At 48.6% G+C, this 22,134-nt stretch overlaps 5 protein-coding genes across 5 annotated transcripts; 1 reads left to right on the forward strand and 4 right to left on the reverse strand.

Moving 5' to 3' along the window:
* Positions 1-1,302: 1,302 nt before the first annotated feature.
* On the reverse strand, positions 1,303-2,099 carry J4E83_005065 (uncharacterized protein; the record flags this gene model as incomplete). Its single annotated transcript, XM_049331987.1, has 3 exons — positions 1,303-1,683; positions 1,746-1,874; positions 1,932-2,099. The coding sequence occupies 3 exons, from the start codon at positions 2,097-2,099 to the stop codon at positions 1,303-1,305; spliced, it is 678 nt and encodes a 225-aa protein (XP_049189082.1).
* Positions 2,100-3,437: 1,338 nt separating this feature from the next.
* On the reverse strand, positions 3,438-5,319 carry J4E83_005066 (uncharacterized protein; the record flags this gene model as incomplete). Its single annotated transcript, XM_049331988.1, has 4 exons — positions 3,438-3,822; positions 3,872-4,886; positions 4,941-5,008; positions 5,066-5,319. The coding sequence occupies 4 exons, from the start codon at positions 5,317-5,319 to the stop codon at positions 3,438-3,440; spliced, it is 1,722 nt and encodes a 573-aa protein (XP_049189083.1).
* A 5,847-nt stretch (positions 5,320-11,166) lies between these two features.
* On the reverse strand, positions 11,167-12,732 carry J4E83_005067 (uncharacterized protein; the record flags this gene model as incomplete). Its single annotated transcript, XM_049331989.1, has 1 exon — positions 11,167-12,732. The coding sequence occupies one exon, from the start codon at positions 12,730-12,732 to the stop codon at positions 11,167-11,169; it is 1,566 nt and encodes a 521-aa protein (XP_049189084.1).
* A 554-nt stretch (positions 12,733-13,286) lies between these two features.
* J4E83_005068 (uncharacterized protein) lies at positions 13,287-15,032 on the forward strand (the record flags this gene model as incomplete). The annotated part of the gene is made up of 2 exons (XM_049331990.1): positions 13,287-13,672; positions 13,724-15,032. The coding sequence occupies 2 exons, from the start codon at positions 13,287-13,289 to the stop codon at positions 15,030-15,032; spliced, it is 1,695 nt and encodes a 564-aa protein (XP_049189085.1).
* A 3,949-nt stretch (positions 15,033-18,981) lies between these two features.
* J4E83_005069 (uncharacterized protein) lies at positions 18,982-19,496 on the reverse strand (the record flags this gene model as incomplete). The annotated part of the gene is made up of 2 exons (XM_049331991.1): positions 18,982-19,428; positions 19,485-19,496. 2 exons carry the CDS (start codon positions 19,494-19,496, stop codon positions 18,982-18,984), a joined length of 459 nt encoding a protein of 152 aa, XP_049189086.1.
* Positions 19,497-22,134: the final 2,638 nt, after the last annotated feature.

The following is a 22,134-nucleotide window of genomic DNA, read 5'->3' on the forward strand; positions in this document are numbered from 1 at the left end:
TCACGCACGCGACTAGCATATCCAGGCCTCTATATAAACCCTCGCTCCTCTCTTCTTACTATCTTCCAATACCAAACATCCCTCTATTTACTATCAAAAGGTCGCTGTACACAGCCCTATGCGAAGGAGAGAGAGAGAGAGAGACGTCCCTACCAAAAACAAAATACCCGTGGGATAATTCGATATCGCTTGTTGTCTTCGTGCGTCTCAAAATCGGCCTACGTAGTCGCCATGCTGTTCTGTCGTCCAAATTCCGTATAAGACTACACCATGTGCTCTCACCATATACATGTCCTACATATCTACCCCCAAAAGCCGATCTGGCAATGAACATGTCTGCGACTAGCGTCGCCGGGTGTGTATATAAAGATCCGTTGCGTCCTTACAACTCTTCAACCACACTCACATTTACAAATCATTACCAAAACCTAAGGCGCTACAAATGATGTGGAGAAGGGAGAGAGACGTGCGTACAAAAAGCATAGCCATACGACTTATGTCGTTCGTTCTCTCCGTGCGTCTCAAAACAACCAGTCTACGTATTCCTCATGTTGTCCTGTCGTCCAAAATACAATAAAAGACCATGCCATGTGCTCTCCACACCCAGCACGCCCGTAGTGTACTTCCAAAGGCACTGTCATCAGAAACATGTCTGCGACTAGCGTGCCTAGATTTTTATATAAACCCATCGTTGCGATATCAGTCATTCCTCATAACAGTACTCACTTCAAGTACCAAAAACGAAAATGCACGCATTGATGTGGTGGAGGAGAGGAGGAGGAATCTAGCCTACCGAAAGATACCTACAGGAAAATTATGTGTTGTTTCCAGCTCTCGGTTCCAACAACTTCGTAATCTTTGCATTCCTGTTGCTTCGAACAAAACTTTGAGTACCAGAAGCGATGTGAACTCGCGTTGTGTACGAAGATGCACGTTGAGTCGTCGCTTTCGTGCGAGAGATGTCAGAACAGAGGATGCATGGGAAACAAGGGTGATGATGACGATAATCATCATCATCGTGACATGGGAATGTACGTGAACCTTTGATTTTTGCCGGTCGACTTGACCAATGACGATGTGCCAGCTGCTTCCCTCGAAAGCACTTGGGGTACTTGAACACTACCGCCTTATTACCAGGAGGGCAAGAGCCACATCTAGAAGAGGCGGCGTCTCCCAGCGTATGCTCGCGCTCTGTAGTGCCTTCTAACGCCCTAGCTGTTCGCTTCTTCCGGTGTAATAGGGCATCGCGTATCGCAAGCCATGTCGCTGCCGTATTTTCCTCTTCTGATCCGAGAAGCCCCCTCATATCAGTTCGACATCTCCCGTGCCACACCCCACACACCAAGCCCTCACCGCACTCCATCTCACAACCCAGACATCTCCCCTCTTCATCTCAAACCGCCGATCTGTCCCTTCCACGAATATCTCTCCCACATCGCGCAAAGCCCTGACGAAGACCGCTTTGTCCTCGTCGGGCTTATCAATCATGCTTATGCCACCCGTGGTATCATCGAGCCGTTGTAGCGACGCCGGGAACTGCGAGAGGAACGAGGACGTGTAGTGTGAGGAGAGGAGCGCTTGATGCGACGTCAGGTATTGGTGTTCAGATGGGGAGAGGAGTGGGGAGGTCGTTTCGAGGGAGGCCGTATGTAGCGATTGGATGTGTAGAGGGTGTGCGTCGATCTACAAACGTGGTGTCAGTACGCCGCTGTAAAGATTGGCAGTAGGGCAAAACAGGGCTCTACCTTTTTTATCCTCGCCCTCAGAAAGCTTCTCACCGAGAACTTGAACCGCTCAAGCTCCGTCTGTATAATAATGAGTTTGAAATTCGTCTTCGGGTTCATGTCGCCCGTCTGGTCTTCGACAAGTTCAATCTGGCTGCGTCATTAGCTACCTCACGTCGCGCGAGCTGCAGTCTTCCGCGCGCTCACCTGTCTCCTAATCCGCTCCAACACCCTCTCCATGAGCTCCTCAGGCCACGGTAATATCTCCGGCGCAACCCTTTCCGCAACCCAACACCGCGTCAATTCCTGCAGATCGCGAGTTTCCCTCGGCGTAGAATCGACCGCGACCTCCGCGAGAAGGTCGTCGATGTCCATGGTACCGTTCCACACAGCTCTTTGCTTTTGTCGGAAATCAACGGTCGTATCGGTCAGGTACGTAAGTCGCGTGTCTGCCGTGTCTCACGCGCGCGTGTATCGTGGCGGCAACGAGATCGAGGTAAGGCGGGGTGATGGGATCGAAAGTAAGCAATCGGCAGGCACCCGACGAGCAGCGGGATGCAAGACAGAGATCTGAAGTATGTCTCGGGCCGGATGCATGCGTGTGTTGGCTTGCAGCGAGCGTGCATGCAGATTGCACATGTTTGGTGGGGCAGGGATGCGCGATGCGGGGATCGCTTACCACTAGCGCCGACGCGTCCCAGCTTGGTTCCGACGCGTCTTGACACCTCAGGAAAAGCAGGCTACACATGTATGACGCCTTGGTAGGGGCTAAGGGTGCAGCTATCAACGGCCGTCGCTACCGCTGTATTTCAATATGAACCATTGCTAGTGTCTGGCTCAACATATAAACCGTGCATGCATTAGTTTGATGATACATCGTGGTTTCTTCATCAGGATAATGGTACAGGTGGAGCAATCTGATGAGATTTCGTTGTTGTTTCTAGCTTGGTCGACTGCAGGACTTCCTCAAGCCATCCTTCGTCCATCCGCATTAAAAATATGTACAGCCCATTACCTCCTCATGTTCCTCTCTGTAGATGTACACGAACCAGAGGATAGAAGTAGGTAAAGGCAAATAGATACATGAAAGAGTCGCGCGAAGGGTGACACAAGAGAAGCCAAGAAGTTCAGTCTGTGTGATGTATAGAATGATACCAAATGAATTGTATTAAGGAAAGGGCAGTAGATGCCGTGTAGGTGATTAATGCTCTGGAGGCACGTAGACCTGTTTGTGTACTTGGTTTCGTGATGATTCTTAGATACTTGTTCTGAAGAACATGTGCAGGCAATGTTTCAGCGCTGCAAGGCCAGGAGAGATCCGTCTGAGGATGGGTAATAGTAACAAAGGAAATGAAGAAGCTCGCGAGGCAGCCTTCTTTGGACTGCTCAACGCTCGCCGTAGACAAGATGGGTATCCAGCGTTCCCTATCAAGAAATGTGAACTTTTGTCCGGGCCCACAGCTCCGCGACAAGGGGTATAGAAAAGAAACGGGGAGACACCCCAAAGATCAGATGCAGACTGTTGCCGCTGTGCAAAGATTCCGAGAGTGATGCAAGCCAAATGAAATCGCTCGAACGCCCCGGAATGGAAAAGGACCAAACGCCAATGCTGTGGGGATCCAATGCCATGCAGCAATCATCCATAACGCCGTGAATCAATCCGCCATGAGTTAGTTTAGTTTCGTTATAGTGTTGGTTGTTCGTTGTGCAGGCTCAATAAGAAGCCATGCGACGGGAAGCGGCCGTGACACGTCCGACTTCCAGGGAGTCATTGCCAAGGGCAAAGATATTGTTTCCAGATCTTGATCGGCCCATGGCTGTAGGGCTGTCTTCCATCTGGCAGTGCTGTCCGAAAGTGAAGGTGGTAGCACGGTTAAGCTTGGCACGCGACTTGAACTTGAGCTTGTTGAGGCCACGTTCACATGACTGTTCATGCTCTTTGGCATCCATGCGAAGGTAGTTTTGGGGGTAGCAGCGAGTGGCGTGTGAATGGTAGAAGGAGCTGTATCCGCCATCGAGGATGTACACTTCAGGGAATGACAGATGGGGGTATTGATGCGCGTTCTCCTTGCGATCTTGCGAGCGAACAAACTTGGCCCTGGTGTTGTTAGTCAATGGACCAAAGCCGAAAGATGGGATGAACTTACATTAGAGGAGCACGATGCGCAGAGTACTCGCAGTGAAGGACCAACAAAGTGTTCTCGCTAGATGGGGCCTGGAAGAGACGCTCGGCAAGCTTCTCCTTGTCACAGAAGTTCAATGCACCTTCAATGTGTCCACCATTGTATTCGTACTCGAACCGGCAGTCAATGACGACCTTGTTGTCATACAAGTGATCATAAGCACCATCCAGCACTTCTACCAATGTCTCGTGGGTGATGCGAGGGAGACTCTCTGGCTCAGTAGTGGTGAAGTGGGGAAGCTTGAGAGTGTTGGCATCATCGACATCCATCACAGACTGGAGCCCACTGGGCTGGTAATCATCCTGTTCTTGCTTGGCATTCATTACTTCACCGGGGCTTTCGAACATGCTTAACGATCTGCGGAACTTGCTGGGACGACGAGAAGGAGGACCGGCGGGCTTTCTGACGGCGGCAAGGGGGGAACCATTGGCACGGGCGGCAGTAGAGTTGAGAGAGAAAGGCTTGGGTTTTGAAGCGAAGAGAGAGCCGTTGGAAGTAGGACGACGTTCTTGGGGAGGCGAAGCAGTGAAGCACTCGTCCAAGCTGAGTGAAGACGAGTTCCGGGTGAAGTCACCGCAGCCAAACTGGAAGGCGGGCAGCGGAGTGCTCGATGGCTTGTCTTGGTCCTTGAACGACACAGTGTTAGTGGAGTAGTTCTTGTGGCGCGCAAGAGAGGGCCTGAGAAGATTGGACTTTCGGCGGTCGGCGGCTGACACGGGTCGGGGAACCTCGAGCGAGGGCGTAGAGTATGTGGGTGGGGTGGGTAGCTCGTCACACGGGGTGAGCATGTCGCTGTCGGAGCCGGGGGTCACCTCTGGGGAGGGAGAGGGTAGGGGCAGGCAGCGGTCGTTGATGAAGCTGAAGGGCGCCTTGTGGGGAAGAGGCGAGATGTCCATGGAGTCTGGTGCAAAGCCGGGCGAGGACGAGGGAATTGGCGGAGTCGTAACGCCTTCCCATCGAGTCAATGGGGTCGTGGTTTCTGTTTGTGCCTGTTAGCCCTTGTGCTTCCAGTTTGGAGTGCGCAGCCACTTACCCCGGGTGTCGATCTGGTGAAAGAGATTCGACGTGAAGAGCGACCGACGCGGCGTGGCGAGCTGGGGGCTGAAACAAGCGCGTTAGTGTGCTGCCAATATCAAAGAGACAAAGGAGGGATTGTACCTCTGGTCCATGTGCAGGTTGCTCGACATGTCGGCGGCCAGGCTGGTGGTGGGTGACGAGCCTCGCATGGGCTGCAGAGTGAAGTAGTCTCCCCCACTCTTCTTCATGCTGAGGTCGCGGAAGTTGAAGCTCTTGGGGCCCAGGCTGTGTGCTCCTCCAAACAGCGGCTTCGACTGCGGCAGGTCACGGCGGTATCCCCAGGGGCCGGGGATGGGCGGCGGGTGCATGGCGGCGAGCGGCGAAGACATCTCCATGGTGGATTGGTTTCGTGTTGGTCGTGGCTATCGTCGTACCGGGCAACGGGCGGAGCGAGCGTTTGCACGTCGGGTCTGAAGTGATGTCGGACGGGAGGATGCAATACTGGCGATAAGCATACAAGACAGGAAAGCTAATTCCAATCTCTGAAGATGCTGGTGGTGATGGTGTCGATGTCGGTAGAGATGCTACAGGCGGGCTCCGGACATGGGCGAGGCTGAGGGTGGGAGGCTCCGGGAGAGGGTCGGCAGGTGGATGGTGAACGAGGTAGCTCTTGCCGTAGTGATACTGGCGATAACCGTCGTCCAAGATCCGCTCAGCCAACTTAAGAGGGGATTGGGCCTTCTTGGGGACGAGAAGGGTAGAGAAGAGAGAAGCGGAGCCCGGTCACGCACTGGATTTGAGCATGCCGTGGTTGCTGGGGTAGCCCGCTGCTGGGCCAGGTTAGGGCCGACGACCAGGGCGTGGGCTTGAGAGCTAGGCGCTTGCACACACCGGAGGCCTCACTGCTCAGCACGGGACAAAGAATACTGGGGACTGGAGTTTGCTTGCCCGGCTATGCACCCACGCCCAAGCGGTGCTGTTGATCCGCAGCCTCTAATTCCGCCGCAGGTACACCGGCCCATGATTTGATCGCGATCCCACGCGTAGGCTGTCGCGTAGTCGCCGTGCAGCTGCAGCTAAGTCACGCTGCACGCCCGTAAACAACCGTTCGCAGCTGTTCCACCTCGCGCAGTACCCATTGAATAGCAGCACGGCACGGCATCACGGCCACACTGCTCCAACGCGCGCTGCTTCAGTCCGGCCTCGATCTCAGATAAAGCTCGACAAAGCAGCCAAAGCGCACTCCTGCCATGGTTGCCAGAGAAGCAATTGCCTAGCTCGGCACGGGTCAGACGCAAGCGGAATGGATGCTCCCTGTAAGCCCAGCACGATACGTGAAACCATACGTTCGCTCTCCGCCTAAACTCGCGCCGCCGAGAGAATTTCTCCCTTCGGAGTGGTTCTGCGTGGGCTGCGTGGAGCGTCTAGCCGTCCTGCGTAACGTACCAACCGTCTCCCAGGGAAACCAGCTGCACTCGCTACCGAACGGCGACCCCTCTCTGCCCACCGTCTACACTATCGTGACTATCCAGATTCTATGCACGCTAGCATCATCTACCCCATCTCCAGCCTCGTTCACGAAGCGCGAGCTGTTTTGATCAGGCAAGCTCGGTCTGCATCTGCGCATGCTTTCGTCATCGTACGGCCCAGCGACGAGGCTTGGCGTCGCTGCCAGGGAACCGCCTCGCTGTAACATGGCTTGCACGCGTGCCCATTGGCTGCCTCCTCTGTCGGCGACTCATTGGGCGGGCGGGAGATTTTCAGACTGTATTCGGTGCAGCGAGACCGACGTCGCAGGCGCCGCTGGCTTGACGACGTGAGCTCACCCCGGCCCGTTCGCCCTCTGATCCCCTTAGCCCTAAGCGGCTGCATAAAACAGGAATGGCTCCATCCAACGCGCTACCGCTCTAGTCCCGTGCTCGCGATCGAGCTCTCCCCTCTGGGATCGCGATGGCGACATGTTGCAAACGTCATAGGCAATAAGGCTGAGATGAACTGCCAACTTTGCTATTCTCGGCCGCCTGTTTGCGCCTACTGCTGCAAACCAGTTCAGACAACTGTCGACCTGTCGACCACCGACCCTCGCTAAGAGCCGCAACAACATGACAACAACAACAGACGTCAGCGCAGACCCGACATGGCTGTCGGAGAGGCCGGGGGCCGCTGTCATAGTTGCTGTGGTGCCATTTAGAGGCGAGCTGAGTCGCTGTTCGAGAACGGCGGCTCTGCCCACCACACGTCTGCACAAAACCTTCATAACGGCACACGATCGGCTGGACCCCACCACCAACGGGCTGACCCCTCCTTTTGTGGACCGCCAGACACACGACAAGCCTTCGCACGGCCAACCTGTGGCGCTTGTTGCAAGCGCCTCGAAAAACCATCGTCTCGTCGCCAGGTGCGACGCGTCGAGCTTCGTATACACAAACAACCGACTTCGCGCCATCACCTGACCTAAATAGGTGAAGGCGAGTCTCACCACAGGGTCTGCGTCATATACCCCAGACCTCGGGACCCGCTTCACGACGCCGCCAGAGCAGGCCTCGCGTTTCGAGACCCTGAAAATCTGCACTCTCGTCACTGGTGGCAGCTTAGCCGTAACTCTTTGTCATGGTGTCTCGTCGTCCATATCGCGTCAGCACCTGGCCGGACGCATCCGACATGATGTGCAGGAAGAGCTTCATCATGGTGGACACTCTGTGTGAAGAAAAACTCTGCCCATGATTCTCAAGACACATCGCGGGACATGTTTCGGGCCCGAGGGTCACTCACCATGAAAACCCAGACAGCTCCTGGAGCTCCTTGAAGCGTTCACCAGTATCAGCCATCTCGGAAATTCAATCCCTTGCGTCGCGTGCATCCCGTTCTCGGCCAGCACGTTGCACATCAGACCCTCTTTCGTGTGACAAAGGATTCACTTATAGTTACTATAGTAATGTACCTCGAGGGTTCGGCGTCCAACAAGAAGCACGGGTTTCACATCGATGCATGCGGCGCCTTCGCTTGCGGCCTGGCGTTTTCGGAAGGTGCGATTCCTGAGACAACGCGGGACGCTGTGACATGCGCTTTCCCTTTCAGCCTGTGACTGCGGGGACATCCGGTGAGCATCCGCATCGTCAGATTCAGATTACCACCACAAAGAAGGGCATCAGGTGTCGCAATAATTCGTGAGACTCTTGGCGAGCAGCCACATAAATCCATAATATTAAATTTAGTGGGCCTACTACTAAAACGAGCATAGGAGACCTACGCCGTCGCTTAAAAAAAGGTAGAAGATCGTCGGTATTATCAGTATCCTTGTTTTTTCTACTTTTTAGAGCTTTTTAAAGCCTTTAGAAGCTTGTTTTAGGCTAAATTTTAGGAATTTAGAAGGTAGAAAAGTTAATTTTTAAGATTTTGAAAAGTGCGTTCGCACTGCACTTGTATTCTATCGTTCTTAGAGCTATCTAGACTAAATTCTTAGAGCTATTTAAGCCTAAGGAGCTCAAAAATGTCTCTTTTTACTAGCAGGAAGACTGTATCTTTTTACCTCTATTTACTATTAATTGCCGGCATCTTGCTAGCATCTCTAAGATTATAATTCAGAGTTCTAAGAGCTTAATATCGTTCTAAACACAGCGTAGGAGTGCCTTAAGGTTGTTAATAGAGCCGTCCTATGCCTCTAAGTTGTCCTTTATTGTCTTCTTCGCTCTCTGTTTTAGAATAAGCTATACTTCTTTATATAGGTTTAAATTAGGGCTCTGTAGAGGGTAAAGGAGGCGTAGAATCTACTTAGAATTCTTCCAATTAGCTGCTATATTGCTGGAAGATCGGGTTCTATGCCCTCTGTTGCTATCCTCTTAAAGCTGCTAGTGTGGGTCGTTTAAGGTATCGAAAAGCTAGGAATTTTAGACTATCTTAACGTAGAAAGAGAGGATCTTATTAGTGTAATACTACTGCGTTAGGTAGTAACCTAAAGGCTCTCCTTTGAATTCTAGCAGGAGATTTGCGTAGTAATGCTTTAGAATCTTGTTGTACTATTACTATGTTTCAAACTTCGATTTCCGCGGTTTTAGAGGTCGTTTTAGCTTCTTTAACATATCTTTCTTGTTGTTGTAGAACCTTAATTTACTCTTAAAGTACTAGTTAACACTCGCGAAGAAGTATAGAGTCTTTAGGTCTTATTTTAGAGCTTTTCTAGTAGTAATGTTGCTGTCTTCTATACGTGTTCCGCGTTTTCTAAGAACCTTAGGCTTCTAAAAAGCTTTAGATAGATTAAAATAAGCTTTGTTAGTAAAGTGAATACTATCCTAGAAGCTATACATCGGTTTGTGTATATTCTAGTGCCTATATTATACCCTTTTCTCCTTGTTCTTAGGCTAAATTTCGCTAGAAAAAGCTACAACGTATAGCTAGGAATTAAGACAGTTTGTGAGATTGTATTTAAGGCTTTGTTTAGCGAGGGGAATATTATTTACTACTACTTGTACTATCAGAGGAGCACTCCGGACGGGGTTAGTATCGTCAGAAAGCAGACTTTCTAGCTTCTCTTAGAAAACCCGCTAAGGTCTACCTAGTTTATAGGCTTGTTTAGAAGCCCTACGCTTCCTAACGCGTCTCTTATTACTGTAAACCTCCTTCTCCTTTACCTACCTAAACGCGGTGGCTCTACTAATGCTGTAGGAAGCTGCTACCTCCGCTACCATCGCGTTACTACAGTATTGCTTGTAGTGCTCAAAAAAATGTGCACGACGCTGTGTATCAGGAATTTTAAGACAGCTATCTTGTTTAGGAGTCCTCGGGCGTTCTATTTCTGCAATAATATCTAGAAAAAGTTAAAAACTAATAGAGTTGTGTTAGGGTGGCGATGTTGGGATGGATGCAGGGGTGGATAAAAATTACTAGATTCGGTGGGTTTTGCTAAGAGTCTCACGAATTATTGCGACACCTGATGAGGGTATATTTAAATCTGCAACGCGGTTTCGTCTTCCCGCGGGGTACATCCTCATGATTTTCCAAACATACCCTCGCGCATATCGTCCGTTGCCAATCTTTGCGATTCATCCCTCCGCATGACGGTGTGGTTTTGCCCGGCGCCTTTCGCATTTGCAACACTGTTGCCATGGCGATGCATGGGGTCAGACGCGCCTCATGTGTACCCAGCCGGTCCCTCTTTGCACAACTCTATTCGTATCATCCGAATACCCTCAAGAGTCAGTAAATTATGAGCATCCGAGCAAACTTTTCAAAATGTGCAAAAGGGGGTGGAGTTTGTGGCAGAGGCACCGACCATGCAATCTGCGATATCGATAGGAAAACCTCACCGCCTGCTCCTTTTCTTAGTGAACACGGTAGACAGTAACCTCACAGAGCAAGATTGGGATATTTAATGACTGGTAAGCCCGCTTCATTCTTACAACAGACAATTCGCGTTGCACGTGCTTCGTTTTTGCGGACCTAGATCATGTGATCTGTGTTGAGAGATTGCATCGTGACATCGTCGACAGACTGAAGAGGCTCGGGAGCGGAAATAACCTTGGACCGATCTTTGAGAACACGTTCCTCGCACCCTGGGATGTCGAAACTTTGCTTAGGTGGTGTTCTAGTGGAGAGATTGCCTCCGATGTCATCTTGAGGAAGTACGGGTGTGGTCATCAGGGTCTTTGAGATCACGTCAATTCCATCCTAGGATACCGAAAGCTTGCTAAATCGAGAGATTGCATCGTCTGTCATTTCGAGGAACTACAGAAGTGGTCATCAGGGTCTTTGAGATCACGCCTCTCCCGCCCTGCGATGCTCAAAGTTTATTTAGATGGTGTTCTAGTCGAGAGATTGCATCGTGAGTCAAATTGAAGAAGCTCGGGAGCGGCTGTCAGGGTCCAGGAGATCACGTCACTCCCATTCTGGAATGCCGAAAGTTTGCTTAGGTGGTCTAGTTGAGAAATTGCATCATATGGCAATTTGAAGAAGCTCGGAAGCGCATGTAAGGGTCCATGAGATCACGTCACTCCCACCCTTGGAAGCCGAAAGTTTACTTGAATGATGTTCTAGATGCCGCGAGAGAAAGGATCAGAGCCTTGATGCGACCCGTGGAGTCAAGTTGACATGTCACCCCCACGAACGAAGCAACCAGACACCCAGCAAGACAGCGGTACAAATTAAACCATACTGCGCACGATGGTTACAATCTCCCGAGCATATATTTGGGGTAGAAGAACCTCTCGAATTAAACATCTACGGTTACATCGCGCTTCGACACACGTCTAATCCTCCCCGTTATCATGGTTGCTTAAAATATGCCTCATACCCAGGCCATCCCTTGCCCTGTCTTCCTGCTCGACCACACTCAACGGCAATCCCTTACCAATACCGCACAACACAAAAGCCGCCCACTTCCACCTGAACGGGTTGATCGCGATCGTGAACACGAACCAGTAGATGAGCTCCGAGTACGTGAAGAAGTCGAAAGCGCCACCAGGAGCCTTGGTCTTGATGAACCGCGTCATGTCGATCCAGCGCTTCATCCACCAAGTACGCGGTCGAGCGAGAGGGTCGACGAGGTACATGAGTAGGAAGCGCGTGTAGATGCCGATGTGGTAGTTGCCGACCGTGCCGATGGCGTTGACGTAGGTGCAGTTGTTTGCGCAAATGGAAGGGTGTTCTGGTGGGAAGACCTGGAGGTACCAGTTTGGTGGTTCATACGGCTCGTTGAAGACCTCATCTGGGAGGAAGCCTAGGCTTGGACGCTTGTAACCTGTCGCCATGATGACGATGTCGGCTTCGATCAGTTTCTCGGAACCGGGTCCATTCTTGGGCACACCTCGTGCGCGCTTGTTAAATTTGATGCCGGTGCCGGACTCATCGTAGCCCAGGATATCGCCGCGGAGCCATGATGCTTCACCTGAGCGGATGAGGTCGAGGACTGAGTCGTTTACCATCGGTGTTTCGGTGAAGAGACCCTTTCCGCTGTTGGATGCTGGTGAAATGTCGTAGAGATCGCGGTAGAAGAAGAGACGTAGGATATACTCCGGAATCCAACTGAAGATGGTCTCCATTCCGAAGATGTTGAAAGCGAGAAGACTGTCGATGAAAGGGTTTCTCGGGATAATCCACTTCTCAGATCGAGCCAGTACGTTGGCGTGTTCTGCTTCTGCGCTGGCGACAAATTCAAGGGCTTCGACAGCTGAGGCCCCACCGCCTATAATGGCGACCTTCTTTCCTTTCGCGACTTTACCGTCGAGTTGGGAACTGTGCCAGATTTCGCCCTTGAAGTGTTCTTGACCGGGAAGCGTTGGCATCTTAGGGTCACCACAGGTGCCAATCGCAGCAATGACGCCATTGAATCGTCCGTGAGAGGGGTCGTTGATGATCCATCGTCCGTGAGGATCTTTGTACACCTTCTCAACACGCATGTTAAACTCCGTCTTACTCTCAAGACCGTATCGTTCCCAAAGCGACCTGATCTGTGATACAATCTGCTGGCGATCCGGATATCCTCGGCTCCAATGCACCGAAGGGTGGAACCGGTACATGAGCGAGTGTATTTGCAGACCAGACGTATTGTTCACCCGGCTCCAAATTCCACCGAGATTCTTCTTGGATCCGGCTTCGAAGATGCGACAGTCGAAGCCATGACCGACAATGTGCGATGCAGCGGATACGCCTGTCAGGCCCGCCCCGATGACTGCGATCTTAGGTCGTACGAGGTTTGCATGCGGTGGCGGCGGTGCTGGCGAGAGCACAAAGTCGAGCACATATTGTATGACTTCGTAGATGAAGAGAATGGGGTGAGTGAGGAAGTATTTGATGTAGCTCATGAAGTAGCCCATCGTGACGGATGACTTTCTCTCGTTCGGAGAGAGGGGAGATGGAGAGACGGAGGCGAGAAGATGGCTGCGGCATCTTGATATGCATGACCTTGATCCATTTTACGTGACGTTCAGCTTTTCACACGGAGCCTTGCGGAAACGTGCAGCTTCCGGTGTTGTGTTTCGCATATTACGACTTGTGATGTCACGGTGGGCCCGTTGCATTGTCCTGCAGGTGACATGTGAAAGCCTTTCGGGCTGCAACGTTGCTTTTGACAACACTGAGCCATCGTTGGGCTGGCTTGATTCCGCCTGCTGGCAAGACGGGTAGTTGAAAGTATCCTTAAATTATTGAAAGTCAATCTTCCCACGTTTACTGCTATCCTAGCAGCCAAAGTCGACCCAAGCTGATGGAACGAATGAGAGGCCTCGTCCGGATCGTCGACAGGGATGGGGCGGATAGCGAGGTCTGGAGCTAGGACCTGACGCTAATGCGAAAGCGGGCAGCTCCTTCTATTTGCGCTCCACCCTCTAGCTCAATCCTTCCTCAACCACCAACGGTGGCTTTTGTAGCCATGTCGTTCTTCCGGGGTCAACCCGATGTAGAGACGCGCTTATGCACGGCAGTTAACGTTGCGATACAAGCCGGAGATCCGCATCAATTGCAGTCCATCGTACTGCTGGAGCCAGGCGAAGGCAATGTTTTCCCGCCAGACCATCAAGAGCTCATCCAGTCCTTGCAGCAGAACTATCCTGCAAACAACGAACAGTCCGAGAAACGTCTCGAGGATCTCGTCAGGCGAGTCGTCACTGAGACTGCAGAGTCTGAGGATGAGGAGGGCAGACCTATTCAGTCTTGGGGTTCGCTGGTCACCTTCCTTGTCGGATGGATGACCTTTCTCCGAGACATGGACGCAGAGAATCTTGTGTTGATTTTCGAGTTGATGACAGATCTCCAGTCGTATGTTGATGGAAGTAGCCATCAAATTACTTCACGCTAACGCGACGCCAGACGAGCAAATAGCGCATTGCAGCATCCTACCAAAGGCATTCTGATGCTTCCCACCATCATGTATTATGCCAAGGTATTCGCAAGAGTAGCGATTGGATTAGAGAAGAGACCGGACTTGACGATGCATCTCATTACCACCGACGCGGACGAGGATGGCCAAAGCGAGTCATTGCCAGAGCGGGCAGCGAATATCGTGCGACAGGCCTTCATCATATGTCTCAACGACCGCAACACTGTACCCGGAGGTATCAAGGACGGTAAGCCTGACGGGAAGAAGGTTGGAATCTACAAGATGGCAAACATATGTTTGAAGACCCTCTTCCAGGCCGATAAGCTGGGGAGCTGCGAGACCATCTTCAACAACATATCGAACTCCTCACCACCATTACACATCTACCCGGCTGCGGAGCGCATTACCTTCCTTTACTACCTCGGGCGGTACCACTTCAGCAACACCAACTTCTACGGAGCTCAGCTTGTTCTTGAGCTAGCATACAGAGGTTGCCACGGGCAGTGTCCAAAGCAGCGCCGCTTAATCGCAGTCTGCCTTGTCGCTGCTAACATACTCCTCGGTCGTTTCCCAAACGAACTCATCTACAACGACCCTGCATGCGTGGGCTTCCGGGAAGTCTTCGAACCGCTGTGTCGTGCGATTCGTAGGGGAGACCTCGAAACGTTCCGTCGGATAACGAACCTGGATCTTTCCCACCCAAGTGCCGAATTCATGATCAAATACCGTATTTTCTACCCAATCGGGAACTATTGCGAGCCCCTCGTATGGTGGTCACTCCTCCGCAAGGTATTCATCCTTACTGGAAGCATAGGGGAAGCATCGAAATCGGCTGCTTTGCTCGACCTCAACGCAGCTGTCCTTGTATTCCGCTTCCTAGAAGCGCGCTCGCTCATCAGAAACGCCGCAATGGCCGCGCAAGACCGTGGCCCCGGCCGTCGCAACTTTGGTCACATCTACCAAGACCATGCATCAACAAGCAAATCGACATACATCGACCCGGACTTTATCGGCATGGAAGGAGTACAGCCGTATACCCACGAGTATGATTTACTAGAGTTGGAGTGTATATGTGGCAGTCTCATCACCCAAGGTTATCTGAATGCGTACATTGCGCAGGCGAAGCAGAAGTTGGCCATCCAAGGTGTGAAGACGGGTAACCTGAGCGCTGGTTTCATCAACCCGTGGGAAGTCAACAAGGAGAGGAACAAGGACGAGGTGCTCGGATGGAAGAAAGAGGCTGGAGGCGATGGAGGACAGGTTGTCAGGCTGTCGTCCGCGGCACCGGCTGGGATGTAGAGGATGGCTGCGCATGATACCCTGATACTGAGACTGGATAGGAATATATGCCAGTAAGACTCCATACTTTTCTTGCGATGCTAACCAAACCCAAAAGATGACCCGCGAACTCCCTCAACGCCGACGTGCTTGTATTGTTTGCGTGGCACCACGTACCTCGAACGGAATACTGTTGTTATCCATCCGTCTTCCAACATCCGAGCCTCAACACATGATGACGACCGTGTTGTTCTGACCTCTTCTGTTGCGAGATTGCCTTCCTCGTCGTGTTTTAGGATGGCCTGCGGCGGGAGTGTTGTTGCCTGTGTTCAGTCAACACTGTAACGAAGAGACTTGGTCAGCAAGCATACTATTAGAGTCTCTTCTCCATAGCTTCGTGCCTCGACGTCTGGCCAGCCAAGCTTTAAACAGCAGACCAATGCAGGGGATGAGTACGACGAGCAGGATGCCGAACAACCCGAAGAGCGCTTCCTTAGTCCAGTAGGGGTCTGTGATAGATTCATGGGGGCTTGGTTGTGAGGATGGAACATCTATAAGCAGACACTCGTCAGTGAGCATTGAAACGAAGATTGACCAATAGACATACCTCGCAGAACTTCAGTCGTTGTAGACATTGCCCTCGATAAATCTTGTACTGGCGTGACTTGAAATATTCCAGGATATAAAAATGTGGTGGATAATACAGCCACGAAAGTTAGTGTAGGAAGCTGCCATGGTGGTGCTAATTCAGGACGAAGTTATACCGGGGGATTTTCCAACTTACTTTTGTCAACATCTGGGGGCCAAAACGATCTGTTTCCTTGACGAATCACGGCCTCCAGGGTCCTCGCAGGCTTGGCACTTGCGAACCCGTGCATGCGTCCAGATGCGGAAAGGCCGTTAGAAGTGGCGCGGCTGTACCTTAGCCTCCTGCCAGACATGTTTGATAGGTGGGACTACTCAAGCTAAGTAGCATAACGAAAACACATATCAGAGGTCTTAAATTTGGTGATCGCGACCCAAGTGTGCTGAGCCTTGTTAGTTGCTGCTACGAGATACCTCCAGTGCCACGCTTGTGGCGTGGGGATTCGCGGGGCGGAGCGGTCGTCTCAAGCAACATCTTCACACCAGAGTGCAGTTCTCGGCGACAACAACATTCGCTACGCTGCAGCGCAGACGTCTCCCACCTGCAAAATCAGTGCCCATCGCCAACCGCGTTCTCAAAGCCGCGGTCGAACACCTTAGCCTGTGGGCGAGCACCCGCGCATGCGCTATCGCCCCCTTCCAATTGTCATCAATCGACCGTTCTTTCCGATCCCCAACCCGTATATAAAAAATTGCACCATGGCACATAACACAACGGAGGAGAAGCGGGATCTGACTCGCCTGCCGTTTCCCAAACCAATCCCCGTCGAGCACTTCAATGACCCCGCTGTCATGAATAGAAGCCCCGACGATGAGCTTCCAAGTTGCGGGGGACACGGCACTTTGGAGATTCTAGATGTTACGAAGCTACTAGATGGAGCTGGCATTACCTGCTGTCTCGTTGGTATTTCCGCTCTGATCTACTACGGCGCCGGAAGGGTGCGCAGGGTAAGCTCAAAGTGACGCCCCGTTCTCTAGATTGTCTCAATCCTTGTACTGCTGACCTGAACTACTAGGACTGGGAGGTGTGCGTGCCCACAGAACAGCTTGAAGAAGCGTCTGCACTTCTGGGCTCAGCCGACAATTACGAAACCTGTGCGCCTCGCCCACCCGCCCCGCGGTCGCTACTGCACACTTTCCCCCGGTTCAAAGTCGTAAACAAAGCACTGTGCTTCACATTGATCCCCTCGGAAGACGCGCACATCGAATGCGTATCCTCCAATATTGAGCGTAGCCACATGGGTCTCCCGTACCCGATACTAGAAGTATTCGCACAAAGTCTTCTCGACACCAACGATATGGTTGCACTCACAGACCTTATAGACGGCATGAATCTGACCGAACAATGGGGCTTAGAGCATTTGAACCTTGACGCCGAAAATGATTTAGCGTGGGTAGGGCGAAAGAACGAGAAAGTCCGGGCTTCGGTTCCACTTGACTTCACCTCGTGTCTCCTGGAAATTCCAAACAAACCGATCAATCTGAAAGAGTCCTGGAATGACGTTGTCCGAACCAAGGAGCGTCGTATTGGCGCGGAATTGGCCGAAGGATATTGGGCCACGCGGTTTCGTGGTGTAGCATCCCCGGATCCAAGGTCTACGGAGAGGGACTACGTATAAGGCGCGGACGCAGGCGTAGTAACAACGCAGAGATCTCTAGGATAGCTCGGAGCATTACAATCGTCTATGTCTCAACAAATTCCGTCTGATGATCGAGAAAAAGCAAGCCTGGATGTGATTTGGAGTTTGTCAACATCAAATACCCGACCGTCAATCCACGATCGCCGAAACTGTTGTGTCTGGTTTACCGTCGTCTCTTCGAACTCAAATGACCAAGAATTGAAGACAAAGTTTCGTCGTTTTTGGCTAAACTTCTGTTCAGCTACGACACTGGTGGACAAGGAGGCGGTTCGCCGCGGCGCAGTTAAGCGCTGCTGTGCCATTCAGTTGCACTTAACGCGCTATGATCATGAAACACACGCTCAAGGCACACACTCCTTTCACAACGAAACAGTTCGCGCCAGGATTCGCGATGGTCAAATTCGCGCGCGCTTTCAATTCTGAGGTCTTCTTATCTGTTGGTGACTTGAACTGCTCATAATGAGGAACAAATGTTGTATCACATTCTCAGACTAGCTACTGCCAACTCTTCGTCTTCCAGTCAGATATACGTTGTTCTGTATAATGTTCACCTAGGTATATTACAATACTCGGTTTTCGTCTCATCTTCTCAGTCAACCTTTCTATCTTCGGGATGTCTCGTTCCCGGGCAACTCAACAACAACCGGGAACGTATAGCCCTGAACAACAGCATGCCTTGGTGGCTGCGGCAAATCGTGCTGTTACCTCTCAATTATTCGCTGCGGCAGACCTCATGTCTCGGGTATTCCAAGTCAACGCCGTCCCCTACGCCTTTATGGGCGGATTTGCGCTGAAGCTTCGAGGAAGCATTCGCGATACCCAAGACGTTGACGTGGCTGTCGGATGTACGATGCAACGGGCCATCGATGTGCTTTCCGTGCAAGCCAGGTGAGCAACTCAATATGCCATTAATCTGTCCAGCGACGAACTGAGGTCATAGAGTCCGTCGTCCTGCTGGCCCTACGTCCGGCGTGATGAGAATTTTCGTTCTGGTCGGCGGCCCCTTGGATCCTGGTGTTCCAGAACTCTGGGTTGCCGTAGATATAATCCTCGGAGGCAAGCGTCACTCTTTGTTTTCTCGCGGCTGACTATGATGGACAAATCGATAACTTCTGCGACAGGCTCTCTCGGCGCCCCTACCGACATTCAAAGCAACTCGGAGATTGTGACCTACGACACAGACCTCGGATCAAAGCAGCTTCCTCTCATTGACATAGTGAGCGCAATGGCTAGCAAGCTGAATGCATATCATTTTAGACAAGAACGAAAAGACTACGAAGATATCTGGTTCCTTATAAGGACGTACTCTGAACAAGTTTTTGCAGTCAGAGCACGACTAGACGCAACGCACTGCCAGTATTTTGTTGCATCCCTTGCAGAGAGGGAATCAGAGGAGGCTATTCGAAGTATTAAGTCTATTCTGAATGTAGCCTAGGGATCGAGGTCGGAGTACGAGAAGTAAAGCACACTTCAGAACTGCCATTTTTGTCATCGCGAGTAGTAGTAAACGCTGGAATGATATGAACGTGAACGATGGTGATGGACAGTGCTGGGCAGCCCTTGCGGCACCACAACTGCACGATGAAGGCTGGAAGAGTTTGTTTGTCGGGCCAAAGAACCGAAAAGTATCAACTTCACGAGGCTCTTTTCGTATCTTCTATCTTACATTTCCGCTTGTTGTCCGTCTATTGCCCAACGTTGGTGAAGCGCAGGTACTTCTTGACCTCCCTGACATCACCAAACTTCTTCCTGGCATCCTCAGTGCTGACGCTGGGTGGTACGATGACGTCTTGGCCCTTCTGCCAGTCAATAGGTGTAGCAATGCCCTTCTTGTCTCCCGTCTGCAAGCTGTCGATGACTCTCAGAACCTCCGCGGTGTTCCTGCCGGTGCTCGCGGGGTATGACATTGTGAGGCGGATCTTCTTCGCTGGGTCGATGATGAAAACCGAACGGATCGTGAAGGCAATGCCGCCGTTCTTCTGGAGCGCATCGAGGTCGTCTTGCGAGATCATATCGTAGAGGAAAGCGACGTGGCGGTCGGCATCGGCGATGATGGGAAACTGCACGGTGGTGTTGGAGGTCTCGTTGATGTCGGCAATCCACTGGTCGTGAGAGCTCAGGTCGTTGGCGCTCTACAGCAATGTCAGTAGGCCAATCTTGATCTGTCAATGAGCCGATAGACGCGTACCAAGCCAATCATCTGGACGCCGCGCGCATCGAATTCATCCTTGAGCTTCGCAAAGGCCCCAAGCTCAGTCGTGCAAACGGGTGTGAAGTCGGCAGGGTGGCTGAAGAGGATAGTCCACTTGTTGTCCAAGAACTTGTGGAAGTCCTACTTGAAGTTAGCATGCGTTGCGCTTATCTCATGAATCAGACGCCCCGCAAAAAACCTTGCTTACAAGTCCTTGCAGCTTCTAAAAACTCTTTATAGCTTCTAAAAACTTCTTAGCTAATTATAGAGCTAGCGTATAAACTAAACTTCTTAGCTAATAAGAGCTAATTATATAATACTTATAGTAAGGCTTTTATAAAGCGTCTAAGAAAAAATAGTAAAACTTTTAGTAAATAAGTATTTTAAATTATAACTTTAGTAAAGTTTATTTATTAGTACTATAATACTACTATCTTACCTTATTATAGTATTAGATGTAATAAAAAGCGTAAGTTCTTCTTAATACTATTATATTTATTAGGTCTAATTTACGTATAGTATTAATAGAGAAGTACAGCGTTATAAAAGATAATATTTTAGCTCTTTAGCGTAATTACGTCTTACTAACCTACTTACTATATTCTACTTACTTTATACTTACGCTAAAACTTCTATAAACTTTTATAAAGCTTTATAAAGTTTTATAAAGCTTTATAACTCTCTATAAACTTTTATACTAGTTATAGTTACGTTTACTATACGCGTTATATTATAGTATTATAGTGTTACGTTACTATAGTACTATAGTGCTCTAATAGCAATATTATAGTGTTATAGAACACTATAGACTTCTATAGACTACTAGGCTAATAGCTAGCTACTAAGGCTTATAGTAGATAGATTAGCTACTAGCTATATAGTAGTAACTTTCTTAGACTTCTATAAACTTCTATAAAGTTCTTTAGACTACTAGTAACTTCTTATAGCTAGTTATTTTTATAGAGTAGCTATAGTAAAGTATAAAATAAAGTAAAAAGTAGATAAATATAGTAGATAGTACTAGAGTTACACTATTACTACGCTTAAGCGTATAGTAATTAAATAAGCTATACTTCTAATTAATTAATATATTACTATAATTCTAGATATAAGATTAGAGAAACTTTCTCTACTAGTAGAGAATGTAAGATAGAAATAACATGTAGTATTATAAAAGTAGGTTATTTAGTATTATCTAAGACGTGTACTATTCTATAGTTATAGTAGTAAGGTACTTAAACTACGTAATAAGTAGATATACACTTTTTAGTATTTTATTTATATAAGAGGCAACGTGTTATTAATTACTATAACTAGCTTTAGCAAGAGCTTTATCTTTTACGCGTATTTAGTATTAACTAAGAAGATTATACTATAGTTAATACTACTTTCTAAGCTAGAGAATAAGTAGCTTAGTAATATACGTTATCTTAATAGCGTAAGACCTTACTTAGTTAATATAAGAACTTATACTTAGTTTTATAAGCTTATTAATAAGATTATTTATAGTAAGTATACTTATATATTAATAAAGCCTAAGTAGATATCTAGTTGTATCTTCTAGACTGCGTTAAGAGACATAACCTTCTAGTTATAGATTAGAATTATTATAATTAATAAGTGCTATCTTATTATCTAGTAGAAAGTATTCTATTCTACTTTTATATAGCTAGGTAAACTCTATAGTATTCTTATATAAAATATTAATTAGTTTAGTTATTTAGCTACGTTAGACCTTAACTCTACTAAGTAGGTATTAGATACTACTAGTTTCTACTGTCTAGAGCGTAATACTTATAAGACTAAGTTAATTTAAATAACTATTAATAAGCCTAATACGTCTATAACTATTATAAAGATACTACTTAGTAAGTCTATATTATAGAATTTTCTTTTTTTCTTACTACTACTATCTATAACTAAAGAGGCTACTACACCTATAATATAGCCTAAGATAATTATCTTTATTAATAGAAGAACCTAACTCTAGAATACTATAGAATAGGCTATAATAATACTTATATATATAATAAAGAACTTTCTAGATAATTAACACTATAGCACTAACCTATTAGCTAAGAATTAGTATGTATTTAACGTAGTTAAAACGTATACTACTTATATTATATAGTATAATAAAGACGTAACGTATAATAAGTTTAAGTATTTTACTTCTTATATCTATATTATCTTTGTAATAACATCTCTTAGAATAGGTATAAATCTACTAGATATTATAAGAGTTGTAATATAGAATATACTAATTACTAAAAGTATTATAGACCTATAGTAGTAAATTAGTTATAGAGAGAAAAGCGCTAGATATACTAGCTAAGTATTTATCTTTCTTCTATACTAGCTCTTTAACTATAATAGAGTTAATTAACTAGATATTATAGTAGTTCTAAAGCTAAAGCTTCTAGCTTAAGTATAATAGTTTTATTATTAGCTTCTATCTTTATAAGTAGCTAGTAGACTTTTATAGATAGTAACGCCTAGTAATATTAATATATCTATTAGCCTATCTACGTCTTAGTCTATAGATAATAAGGTAGTATCTTAGGTAAGGTTATCTAGAGATAGTTATAAGTTTTAGTCTAAAACTAATAGATAAAGGTAGGTAAATATACTGCTATCTTAGCTAAAG

Source organism: Alternaria metachromatica (assembly GCF_023757995.1).
Source record: "Alternaria metachromatica strain BMP 0045 chromosome Unknown scaffold_9, whole genome shotgun sequence".
Lineage (NCBI taxonomy): Eukaryota > Fungi > Ascomycota > Dothideomycetes > Pleosporales > Pleosporaceae > Alternaria > Alternaria metachromatica.